Source organism: Grammomys surdaster, unplaced genomic scaffold, assembly GCF_004785775.1.
Source record: "Grammomys surdaster isolate TR1022 unplaced genomic scaffold, NIH_TR_1.0 520, whole genome shotgun sequence".
Lineage (NCBI taxonomy): Eukaryota > Metazoa > Chordata > Mammalia > Rodentia > Muridae > Grammomys > Grammomys surdaster.
In genome coordinates, this window is record NW_021604939.1 from 120,972 (window position 1) to 134,811 (window position 13,840).

Here is a 13,840-nt window from a genome sequence, read left to right on the forward strand (position 1 = left end):
CCCTTTCCCTTTCCCTTTCCCTTTCCCTTTCCCTTTCCCTTTCCCTTTCCCTTTCCCTCCCCTCCCCTCCCCTCCCCTCCCCTCCCCTCCCCTCTCCTCCCCTCCCTTTCCTTTCCTTTCCTTTGTTTTTCTCTTTTGGCAAAAAGTACCTTATCTCTTCCTCCATTGCCAGCTTCTCCTGATATGCTCAGCAACTTCTAACTCTTTTTGTTTAAGAACTTTGTAGCACTTCTGACACTGAGTTTGGATTTTTAGATCTTTCTCTTTGAATTTCTAAGCCATCTGTAGATGATGGCAGACCACATGATTCTGCTGAATATTTGATGACAAATGAAGCTCGGCTTCTTTTTCATGCATGCAATAAAACATAGTTTGGTTTTGCAGCACAGACAGATTAATCATCACATACTTTGTTCCCTCGATGCTCACAGTGAACATCATGGCTAATGAGTCTCTGGAACATGATGACCTTGGTGGATAATTATCCTTCTGGCCAGCAGCAGCTACCCATTCCCACATGTATAAGATAACAGAATCTCCAGAGGCTGGAATTGTTATGTAGATTTCTACTTTGTGCTTATAAGTTCATTGATCATTAATTGTCACTGGACATACGTAGGTAGTTTGCAGGTGAAAACTCCAGTGGTTTTTACTGACTCATGTAAAAAGTGAATTTATATGTTTGCTTATCCTTAAAAATTGGATTACTGGGGCACAATGGTATTTTCTCTCTTTACATGACTGCATGTCTCTTGGTGTCATTGTTAAGATTTGTTTAGGAAGCCTTGTTGAGACTCTCTGGATGTAGCTTCCCCAACATTTCTAGGAGATGCTGTCTCACAGCAGATATCTGTTTCTTCTTGGCTTCTAATCTTTCTACTTCCTCTACCACAATATCCCCTGGGCCCCTTATATTATATTATATTATATTATATTATATTATATTATATTATATTATATTATATTATATTATATAGTATTATAGTATTATAGTATTATAGATAGTAATATTCTGGCTTGTCCACATATAATCAGTTCCTTTCTGTATTGTGATCTGTCCCAGTTTTTCTGTCTTTTAATTAGCTGATTTTGATTTGTGCTCTCTTGCGAATAATCTCATACTTTTGAAATGCAAAATTTTGTCTTTAAGTGTTAGAGATGCAAGCAATGAAGGATTGCTGAGAGTAGGAGAAAACAGTCTTCTGCAGGCAAAAGCCACTTATTTGGTTATGCAGCAATACAGTGAGAACTTAAGTCTTGTACATACAAATAACATTACATAGACTGAACACATTTTATATATAATGTATTTGTATATATGTATATACACATGTATGAATATATGTACATATTTATGTTAAATAAGTTAAAACATATAAACACATGTGTGTGTGTGTGTGTGTGTGTGTGTGTGTGTGTATAACAACATCTGAAGAAAAATAGGCCAAGGACATTACTTTATGGGTAAGTGTGTGTGATCATGCTTGGAAGGGGTTAGAAGAAAGAAAGGTGGAATGATGCAATAATATTTTAATATCAAAAATTAAACAGTTGGAACTGTAGCTTATAAAATATCTTCTATGATATATATTACACTGTAATTATGCAAGTTCATTATCAGAATCATTAAAAATATGGACAGAATCTTGTAAAAATTAAAAAAAGTGTGATTACTGGTAGGTAGGGTTATGTTTGCTCCATTTAAGCAGAAATAACGACTCATTTTCAAACATTTGTAGCAGCATTCACAGACATTGCAAGGGCAACAGATTTTTGGTTCATCCATAAGCAAACCCAGTTTTGCTATTTTCAATATTTTACTCCTTCCTTCCCTTTGTACTGGTTTTTATTTTTGTGTGTTTTGGTTTTATTTTTAATTTTTATATTGTCTTATATAGTTGCAAGTCACATTAAGGCATTTTCATACTTAGTGTTTTGATTGATCTAATCCCTTCCAACCCCCCCTCCCCATTTCTCTGTCCTCAACCTAGCTCATACTATGCCATTCCCATTACTTCTTCTTCTAATTAAAAAATTGTGTATTGTTTTCCCTTTCCTACTCTACTCCCCAACACTCTCATGGGTCCTTTCACGTCTTCTGGAATCCACACACACTCACTGACACATTAACACACACTTCTAAGTTAGAAGCTATAATATCACACTTGGGGTAGAGCTATCTATCTTTCTGGTCCTGAAAAATGTCACTCAATAGAGTATTTTTTATTTTTTTTTTTGGAGCCACATTCTAGAGTGTTCTACAGTGCCAGTACTTGAGGAAGAGGACACTAAATCTAGTAGATCCTAAAAACTCAGCTTATCTTCCCATTTTATTTAAATTTTAGAAGATCCCGAGATTCACTTCAAGATCTGCTCCAGTTCTTGATTGTTCAACTGACTGTCGCTGCATGGCTGATGAGTATGAGGTACAACACCATCCTTGTTGGGAATACCTAGTTCATCTTGGTACAGATTCAGACCTTCTACTGTCTGCTTCTGCAAGGGAGAATCACTCAATATAAGAAAAGTTTTCAGACATCTTCTCTCACAGGAAAAAGGTATACTAAACATTTACTTCCTTTGAAATGTGCTGACAGACCATTTCACCACTACCTTCTTTCCTACCATGTTCATATTAGACCCCTGAGTGGTATGTGATTCTCCCAGACAAAGTTTGAATAGTGATGTTGAACATTTCCCCCATTAGCTATCATTTATCATAAAGTGACCTTGCTCTTGTCATTTTTGTTTGTTTGTTTGTTTGTTTGTTTTTTTCGAGACAGGGTTTCTCTGTATAGCCCTGGCTGTCCTGGAACTCACTCTGTAGACCAGGCTGGCCTTGAACTCAGAAATCCACCTGCCTCTGCCTCCCAAGTGCTGGGATTAAAGGCGTGCACTACCACCACCTGGCTGTTCTTGTTGTTTCTGCTGGTATATTTTGCTTATTTTTTATCTTGTAGTGCATTCCTCACACAAAATGTCCCCTTCTCTCTAAGAGTCCTGACTTGATGTATCCACATGGGTATGTATTTTTATGTGGTGTTACTTTTAGTAAGAGACAGCTCTTAACTTATTATGATGTGAATTGTTACTTGAACCATCATTCTAATGAATTTTGTACTTACAGTATTTTTTTTTCTTGACAAAGATAATTATGGAGTAGTGAGCCTAAGACTACTGAGCCCAACAAAAGTCCATTTTCAGCAGGCTTAATGACTGACTGGAGTGAAACACTTTTCACACAGCAACCTGGAATACATATTACATAGAGCTTTTAAAGGCAAAATCCAACAACAACAAAATACCAAACCAAACCAAACCAAACCAAACAAAACCAAACAAAAAAACCAAAAACAAACAAACAAACAAACAAAACCCAACCAAAAAACAAAAAACAAACCCCCAAAAATAAAAAACAAAAAAAAAACAAAAAAACACAACAAAACAAGAAACCAAAAAACACAACAAAACAAAAAACAAAACAAAAAACAAAACAAAAAACCAGAAAATCTGCATTGTGCTTAAAATACGAGAAAGCAAAGCAAACAAGCAGTATTATAGGCAACAAAAACATGGAGATATATTGGGCATTTTAAACTCCACTGTCTAGAAAAAGGTTGCTTACTCTCTTTTTATTAATTATTTTATTTATTTAAATTTCAAGTGTTGTCACACTTCCCAGTCTTTCGTCAGCAAACCCTTCCCCCATCCCTTTTTCCCCTGCCTCTAAGAGGTTGTTTTCCCATCTATTCATCTACTCCTGTCTCATCCCTCTAGCTTCCACCTTCACTGGGGCAACAGGCCTCCACAGGACCAAGCACCTGGCCTCTCATTGATGCTAGATAAGGCAGACCTCTTATACATATGTAGTGAGAGCCATGGACCTACTCTTGTCTACTCTTTGGTTGGTGGTTTAATCTCTGAAAGCTCTGAGGGGTCAGATAAATTGATATTATTGTTCTTCCTATGGGGTTGCAAACCTCGTTCACCTTCTTCAATCCTTTCCCTAACTCTTCAATTGGGTTCCAAAGGTTGAGTCAGATGGTTGGCTGCTAGCATCTGTGTCTACATTGGTCAGGTACTGGCAAAACCTTTCAGAGTACAGCTGTACCAGACTTCTGTTTGCAAGTACTTCTTGGGATCAATAATAGTCTTCAGGTTTGGTGTCTGCAGATAGAATGGATCACAAGGTGGGGCGGTCTCTAGATGTCCTTTCCTTCAGTCTCTGCTCCATTTTTTGTTCCTGTGTATTCTTTAGACGGGATTAATTCTGGTTAAAGATTTTGAGATGGGTGGATGGTCCCATTCCTCAACTGGTGAAACCTTTTATGGAATTGGTAGAAAAATGAGGATCAATCAATTGCATGTTAAAGAAACACAGCTGCCACTGAGAACAGATAGAGGAAACATTGTCCTGTAACAATACTATAGATATATTCTAAGTAGTATTATATATTTCTCATCAGTTATCTTTTAGTTGTAGATGAGCTATACATTATGTATTATTTTATTATAAAGAACTGACTGGCTGCATATGGGATATGGACAATGCAAATTGGACTCAGAATTTTTTTCTTTTTATCAGGGGAGGTCACAAGGCAGGGGCTTTGACATGGGAAAACAAAAATGTGAACATGATCAGGGTGAATTACATGAAATTTCCAAATAACCTATAAAAATATTTTGTCTGAAAATTGCTTGATTTAAGTTTTGTGGTTGTTATTGAAGTTGATTTCTTTTGTATCATGACTAGCATATATCAGTATATTCAGAATGTCTCATCATATATGTGTTTATGGTGCATGTCACTTTCTTTGTTTCTCACAGACCAACATCTTATCAATTTGGTTCTTCATTTTTAAAGAAATTTAATGGATCCTTATCCATTAATAATTCTACTCTCAGATATTGAGAAATCCCACAGTAACACATTTAGAGTAACCACTCCAATCGAAACTGGCCTTGTACTCATGAGTATAAGAGACAATCTGTTGCATCCTATCAGTACCTCTGTGGATAAAAGGTATTTTCTTTTACATCAGATTGTAATTGTTTGCCATTATTTTTTTTTGACCAGAGAAATACTTTGGCCTCAGACAATAGAAATTGTGCTGAATGACAGAATGGACTTCTGGAATGTGGCAATCAAGATCATTTTCTTATCACAAATTACAACTGGAATTTTTGGAAATTTCACTCTTTTATTCTATTATCTAGTCCTTTACAACAGAGAACATACATTAAAGCCCACAGACTTCATTCTTATGCACCTACTAATAGCCAATGTCTTGGTCATTCTCTTTTCAGGAGTGCACCAAACAATTGCAGTTTTTGGGTTAAAGGAGTTCCTGAATAACTTTGAGTGTGAGTTCCTAGTTTATATTCAAGAATTTGGCAGAAGTGTGTCTATTTGCACCACCTGCCTCTTGAGTGTATTCCAAGTCATAACCATCAGTCCCAGGATAATCTGTTGGAAGAATCATAAGTTTAAACCTGCCAATAACATTGGCTACTCAATTTCCCTCCTTTGGGTCTTGTATATGTTGATCTATTTCATTTTATTTATGTACACAATTATCAAGAGGAATGAGAAAAATGTTACAAGGAAACGAGGTTTTCGATATTGTTCTCTTAAAGGGACCGATGACATCACTGACTCACTGTATTTGGCACTGGTGGTATGCTCTGAAGTCTTCTTTTCTGTACTCATTGCCTGGTCCAGTGGTTCCATGATTGTCATTCTGTATAGACACAAGCAGAGGGTTCAATACCTTCACAGAATTCATGGATTTTGCAGAACCTCCCATGAGTACAGAGCCACCCAGAACATCCTTATACTGGTGTCTACCTTTCTCACCTTTTATACTCTTCCCTCTATCTTAAGAGGTTTCATTGCATTTTTGCCTAATCAGAATTGGTGGCTGACGAACATAAATTACCTTTCTTCTCTGTGTTTTCCCTGTTTTGCCCCTTTTGTTTTTATGAGTCATTACTCCACTGTGTCCAGATTCAGTTTGGCCTGGTTAAGAAAAAATCTCCAGAAGTATGTAAAATGAAAGTGGTTCATATTATCCAATTGTTTCCTCACTTTATAATCTAAAAGATCATTAAAGAAAGTCAAGTATGAAATAATGTAAAATAGTATTATTCTTAATGTATGAAATTATGAATGCCAGCCTACACGTTCTTTAACATCTTACATATGATGTGCTACTCATAATATCTAAAAAAAAAGTAATTTACTTATTTGGTGATATATCAGCTTAGCTGATAAAGACAAAAATCAACTTAAGAAAGAAAAGGTTTATTTCAGCTTACAACTTTCAGTGTGCTCATTCATATGTCATCCATAACATACATAATATCTCAAAAACTCAAGCTATACCCACTTCACAGCTTCAACTTTCCTTTGTGGTTGTCCCATGGTACTAGCATCTCCAAAATCCTGTGTTTTTTGCTGCAACTTTGCTTCACCTTGACCAGTAGCCTCTTGATGGTTCTCTTTAGGGATTATGATCCTGCCATGTATTTCTAAACCTCATCTTTTTTCCATGGCCCCTTCAGTCCTGAGATCCTACTGCCACTGAAGCTATACCCTTTACCAATGACTTCACAAGGCATCTCATATTGCCAAAGCTCAGATTTACCACAAGTACTACATGGGAAATTCTCACACATTACTAAATTCAGCTGCCAGAATGAGATCTGAGATCTGTCTATGCCACAGTTTATACATATATATTTTACATGTAAGCTGTCAGACCCTCCTTACCTTCAGCCATAAGTTGGGCTAGGGGCTGAAGTTAGCGCTGGCTGTGACTGATTTTCCGCGGATGCCGGCTTTTTTCTTACTCTGGCAATCATCTCTACCTGCTCAATCTTCTTTTCATCCATAAACTTGGATGAGTCAGGAATTCTCGAGCTTGCAATTAAACAGTTAACTGCAGCCAATGAAATACTGGCAGTTTAACTATATTTTTAAGTTTCTTTTGCAATACTAGCGTGTAACCATAATTTTGAGAAACAAAACCAATTTCTAACAATGAAAACAATCCTTTTTCTCTAAAATCAACACTAAATGCATTACTTTTATGTTACAAAGTTTGGCAGCCAGTTCTTATATATGAATGCATGATAGTGCAGCTTTTAATAACTCTTAAATAGACATTGTTTTAATTTCTATCTTTATAGATCTGGTTTCTGAATGACTCCAATCCTGAGTTACCAGTTTTAAGCCAACTTTCTGTTACCAAGGTTGCAATTTTTTAATCATACCCAATAACTTATAGGGCAATAATCTATAACCAAGACATGTAGAACATTTTTATACTTTTAAAACCAGTCAGAAACAAAAGTGAAGTAAATGCACATCTTATATTTTTTATCCAAACAAAATTTTGTTACTTTTTCTAGGTGTAATTTCAAGAGAAGCACCTTGTGACCTGCTGAACTCAGTAATCATAGTCACAGATTTTTCTAGGAGAAACGAACCATCAGCTCCTTACCATAGAAGCCAAAAAAACCTGCTGGCTCCTTTAAGAGAGGCTTTTACATCAATAAGACCATAGCAGGGCTTTTCCATGCTGTGTTACACTCATAACCACAGGTGCAGGGCTCCAAAGGCCAATTGAAACTGCTTTCTATTTTTACTTTTCTTACCCTTAACTTCTTGTAAGGCTATTAGCCATTCCTTGAGGCAAAACTTTCTAGTGATATCACTTCATGGTCTCTCAAAAATTACAAGCATACTCAATGAATGCAAACCTCTCACCTTCACCAGGATGTAAAGGAACAGTATACAAACACTCTTCTAAATCCATAATAATTCTATATGCATTTCCTGGAATGGCAGCTCGGGTAGGCAAGTCAGGCTGTAATTCTAATATCTCCAGCGTATGCTGGAGAATTATATAATTTCTGGCCCATAAGCTGTCTCTTATGAATGTCTTTGGGTCTAAGGCTGACCTTTCCTCCTCAAGGAAGAAGCAAGGCAATAAAACAAATTCCGGAAAACACCTTTCTAAAGGCTAGTTGGAGTGGCCATGACAAAAGGAATGTCACACCAGCTTCTGCTGAGCCCACTCTGAGCTTCGTTTTAACTCAAATGTGAAAGTTCTTTATTTAGGCCTATTTCCTGAGGCCTGGTTCAATGATTATCTTTCCTGCACTAAGAACAGATTCTAGGGGAATGATTCTGCTGTCTGTCTATGTCTCTATTTTTTGGATAGTCTTTCCTATCCAAATGACCTATGTCCCCATACCTAGAACATTCCTTATCACCTCAGCACTGTGAAAGCACGGCTTGGACTGTAGTTAGCATTCTCATAAGCCAATTGTGTAAATGAGATTCTTGCCTGAGGGTCTCTAAAAATCTTACCTGTCCTTTTAATAGCCTATCTACAAATTCCTGTAGTAGTTCATCAGGGCCTTATTTGATCCCAGGTAAAACTTACACTGAAATCTTCTTTTCAATCTTGGGGGAAGAAAAAAAAAATCAGTTTCTTTACCAGGAAAGCCAAAAAGTTCTTGGCCTCCCCAAGAGCAGCTTGTGCAAAGAATCATTTTTGCCAGGGCTCCTCCTGCTGTGCCTCACTTCCAGCTGCAGAACAGGGGGACTTGCCTATCAGCTTTTTTTGTGGAAATTTAGGTTGCCTTTTAAACAAGTTTTAAGCTAAATCAAGCCAGACATTTTAACCCTTTTTATCTTTCTCAACATGAAATATAGAACAGTCACTAATTCTAATGGAACTGTAGAGTGAAAAATTATAGATACTGGGCATATAGAATTCTTTTTAGACATATAAAATATTCTTTAGGCTTTCTTTATAAAGACATGGAGAAACTGAGCCATGAAGTATGTTAGGAATGTGGAAAGACCAGTCACCATTACAGGAACTGGCCTATCGCAAAGAGAAAGGAAAGAATGCAAGTGAACTAGGTGGAACCAAGCTGAGAACCAAGCTGAGAACCAAGCTGGGAACCAATCTGGGAACCTCAGTGACAGGGCAAGGCAGAAGTAACAGGGCAGGACCACATTCTTGAGAAAGATAAGCGTACAGAGAGTTTTCACCTGACCCTGACTCATGTAGGTTGGGTTCCTTTGGAATGTTCCGCTATTTTTATGCCACCTTAACAACCCCTTGTCCCCCTCCCCATTCCTTGGTTTGTGGTTTTTCCCTTTAAAAATCCCTCTCAAACTGTCTGTCGGGGTCAATTCAGCTCCTGTGTGGGCATACGAATTGACCAGCAGCTAGCTGTCACGCCCTAATAAACCTCACTATTGCTCTGGTACATGGTGTCTCGAGCAGATTACTGGGTGGTCGCGACTTTCTGAGACTTGAGTGAGGGTCTCCCCTCTGCGGAGGTCTTCAAAACGAAGACAGACAATGACACATGTGGACAAATTTGGCATGCCAAGGACTCACAATAGACAAAGAAAGCATAACCAGGAATCTCTCCAGTAGGAGCCGGAGAGTTCCTTTTCTTTTGCTAACACACCGCAGAGCAGACAATTGTTTTAGCCCTTTCTCTACCAGTGGCCATGTTACCTCTTGTTAACTCAGGATATTCAACACAGTAGATTCAGTCCAAAATAATATCAGTCTAAGTCCAATGACACATAGAGAGACAATCAACACACAACAGTTCAGAGAAACTTAAAACAGAGAAAAACAACACAATCAAGACATAAGCTGTCAGTGGGAGAACCCATTAAAAATGCTTTCCGTGGCTTGTCCAGTTCTTGCTCCTGCACAGAAACCTCTCATACACAGTACACAGTCTGTTGTCCCTATCACATCACGAGTAACACAAAACACAAAACAACTACACAAAGAGACTAATAGTCTCTATCATGAGTGCTAACACCACTCCAGAAAAACAGATGGCTGGGAATTTACTGAGGTCCTCCACTCTACCAAGATCACTGTATCTTCCTCAGCCTCCAGACAGGAGTCACCCAGGTGTCCCTGGGGATCCCTGACCACCTCCAGGGCCACAGCCAGTGACGCCTTAGCATGTCTGTCATGGTCACTCCTTTGCTCCCTCGAAAAATGAATGGCTGCAAACTGAAAGAAGTCCACTTTTCAGAAACCAGTCAGGCAAACACATGCCCACAAAGACAAAACAAAGCAAGTGAAATCCTACCTCCAAGAGGGTTCCCGTGACTTGGGTGGTTGCAACTTCCAGGCCAATGCACTAAAATGAAAGGCCTCCTGGAGAGGGGAGACCCCCACTCAACGCATGAGAGATTACATCCACCCAAAGACCAAGGGACACCTAAACTCAACCCCCCCACAGTTAGCTGGCAATAGTCATGTAGACCTGGCCCACTATAAAAGCTTGACCATTCCTCTCTCTCTCTCTTGCCCCCTTGTTCTCTTGTCTCTTGCTCCTCCCTTTTCCTTTCTCCTTCCGCATTCCCTTACCCCTTTCTTTATGTGCTAATGGCCGGCCTTTTAATCTCCTCTCCTCTCCTCTCCTCTCCTCTCCTCTCCTCTCCTCTCCTCTCCTCTCCTCTCCTCTCCCCTCCCCTCCCCTCCCCTCCCCTCCCCTCCCCTCCCCTTCCCTCCCCTCCCTTCCCTTCCCCCCTCTGCTTCTACTACCCTCTTAACTCCCCTCCTCATGCCCTGAATACACTCTATTAAATACTGTACCATCATGTGGCTGGTCCCTCAGTGGGAAGGGATGCCTCAGCATGAGCTGGCTGAGGCATCCCCTTCCCTCATACCTCACCACATACCCATAGAAAATATCCCATATCTCTTTATCTTTTTATAAACACATTATTGGACTCTAAGATCCCAAACCAGGGAACACACTCCTTCAGAAACACTCACAGACAGGATTTGCTGCAATAACATGAGGTTTATTGATAAATTGATAAAACCCAGTATACTGGGGTTCCCCTGTACACAGACCAGAGGAACCCCAAGCCACAGTTGGGAACAGTTTTTATACAGAGTTTATGAGGAAAACCACAAAGGCCAGTCTCTAGGTGAATCAGATTAGGACAGTGAGTGTTTTCCATTTGCCCAGGTTTATTACATTAAGGGACCATCTTCCTGATTTCTGGAATGTGTCTGTGTGCTCTGGACCTTCCTCACCCACAGGGGGTTTCCCTCCACTGTGGTCTGAGGAATGTTAACCTGCCTCTCCCTTCTTCCTCTGAATGTTAATCTAGCAAGTTTTCTCTGACTAAGGAATGTGCCCCTCCTGGGATGTGTCCGGAGACAGTGGGGTTCTTTCAAATTTAAGTTCAAACTGAGACTCAAAAGTCCTGCAACATCAGTAACAGTTTTTGTATCTTGTTAGTCTCAGCTGATTATTAATTCAAAATGTTAAATTGTTCTGATAGAGTTTCAACCTTCACTCATAAACTTCAGAATCAACTCCTCTATTGTCTGTAATCCTATTGCCACTGTCTTCAAAGCTCTCACAGAACAACATGCTGATTTCTGAGTACACAGTGTCTTTTCCAACCCAAAGTTCAAATGTCACCACTATCTTACCAAAACGTAGGGTTGGGCCCATCACAACAATATCCCATGTGTTAACACCAATTTTTGTCTTAGGTGTCTATTTCTGTGAAAAAGAAAATGGACAAAAGCAATTTAGAGAGGAAAGGGATTATTTCATCCTATACTTCTATGTAATACTTTGTCACTAAGGGAAGTCAAAGCAGGAGTGGAAGGTATGTAGGTAGAAGAATGAGTTGAAACCGAAGCCATAGAGGAGTGCTGTTTTCTGGTTTCCTTTCCATGGTTTGTTCTGCCTGCTTTACTATATATAGCTTCTGAGACCTTCTGCCCAGAAGTGGGCAGATTTGTCTCTGAAATCCCAATTTGATAGGGGAAAAACATCAGGAAACATATTAGGCCATTGTTTCTAGGTCTTTATAGCAGAATAATAACCTAGACTTGGGAGTTCAGGATTTCTGCTTTGGCTGTGTGTGTCCTTTCATTGCCATGTTTAGATTTCATTCCTAGAATATCAAAACATTTATTATTATTGCTGTCATTTATGTTGAACTATAGAATGAGGCTTTCTTCTTTTTGATGTGGTCTTATGACAAGAATAAATATTAAACTGTCCTGTTTCATTGTCCACTAATTTGATTCTCTTTATCATCAGGTATTTTTTTAATGACAATTTCATTTTACATCTCTCTGGTTTTTCTTGTTTGTTTTTGTTTTTAAGGGAACAGCTATGAGATAATACTCACATTTTGCTCAACATACAATAACCATAACTAAGATTGTAGTCTACAATGTCTGGAAAGCTTTCCTGAACTTGGTGTAAAATGGAGGGCTTCGTTTCCTTAGCAGGGCTTCCTCTTCTCTGCCTGATATGGGGAGCCAACCCTCAATCTTCTTCTACCTGCGGAATGTGACATAGTCCTTGACAAACCTTCAACTTCAACTTCCTCTCCTCCCAACTCCCATAAGAACCTGCTCAGCAAGTACTTGGGATTCCTGGAATACTTCTCCATGCAAACGAGGCATTCACAGTATGTTAAACTCAAGTCAATGATTTAAATTCAGCCTGAAAACTTCTTCTTACTTTCTAAGACTCATATATGTCCTTTGTCCACCCCAAATAAATGGTATGCTGTATGTGCGCAAGCTGTTTCATGAAGTGGAAAAAAAAAGAAAGAACTAAGGGAAGAAAAAGAAAGAAAGAAAGAAAGAAAGAAAGAAAGAAAGAAAGAAAGAAAAAGTCAAGGATGTAGTGTTCTGTTTTTCTAAAATTGAGCAAATAATTGTGGAGCTTTTGTCATCTGGTTAAATTAAGAGCTTGCATGAACTGATAATACAATTTTGGGCTCAATGTACTCTTCAACTTATACATTATCAGTTGACTTATCAGTTTAATAGTACAATGAACTTAAAAACTATATGTTTTTCTTGCCCAGACGATGTGCATAGAAGCAAGTAAACCAATTGTGAATTATGCAGCCCTTTTTTGTGGCTTTCATCCTGTCAAGAATTCTTGGCTGCTTGACTGCTCCAGAGTCAAGTACATACTTTGTGGTTACTATATTCTAACTACAAGGAAAATAGAGGCCATGACTAGCCATAAACGTGTGCCTCATGCAACCCTTGACTAATAACAGCTGCTTTAGGCTGCTCCAGTACTAGAAAAATTTTTTCAGTTTTAGTTTCCCTGCTACTTTCATTGCAGTTGCTAATGAACAAAGGTTCTCAAGAACATGTGATAGACAGGCATCACCCCTAACTACTTAGGGCAGAAATTGTGGTTCATTTCTTTCACCTCATACTAAAAATCAACTCAAAATGACAAGTGCTTTCAGGAACCTTAGATTTGGTTTGTTTGCTAGTATTTTTTTTCCTGTTAAACATAGATATTTTCTCATACAACATAATCTGAATAAACACTGATAGTTTTCTCATACATTATAATTATATATATATATAATTATATAATATATAATTATAGTTTTCTCTCCATCTACTTCTCCCAGTTCCTTCCCACCTCCTCTCCCTTATTGATCCACTCCATTTCTGACACACATTAGTGGGGAATAGATTTCTAAGAGATTGTTAGTATTCTGTCTAAACTCCACCGCCACAGTTATCTGGCAACAGCCAGGTATGCTCCTCCCTACAGCTACCTGGCAATAGCCAGGTATGCCTGGTCCACTATAAAAGGAGCTGCTTGCTCCCTCCTCTCTCTCTTGATCTCTTGCCTCTAGCTTCTCTCTGTTCCCTCGCCCCTCCCTCCTTCCCTTCCCCCTCTCTCCATGTGATCATGGCTGGCCTTTGCTTGTCTCTCTTCTCTTCTCTTCTCTTCTCTTCTCTTCTCTTCTCTTCTCTTCTCT

General features: G+C 38.8%; 1 protein-coding gene across 1 annotated transcript; it reads left to right on the forward strand.

Annotated features, from left to right (window-relative positions):
* Window positions 1–5,114: 5,114 nt before the first annotated feature.
* Window positions 5,115–6,486, forward strand: LOC114633093 (vomeronasal type-1 receptor 4-like). Its single transcript, XM_028781718.1, has 2 exons — window positions 5,115–6,033; window positions 6,440–6,486. The coding sequence occupies exons 1-2, from the start codon at window positions 5,124–5,126 to the stop codon at window positions 6,484–6,486; spliced, it is 957 nt and encodes a 318-aa protein (XP_028637551.1). The 5' UTR covers window positions 5,115–5,123.
* Window positions 6,487–13,840: the final 7,354 nt, after the last annotated feature.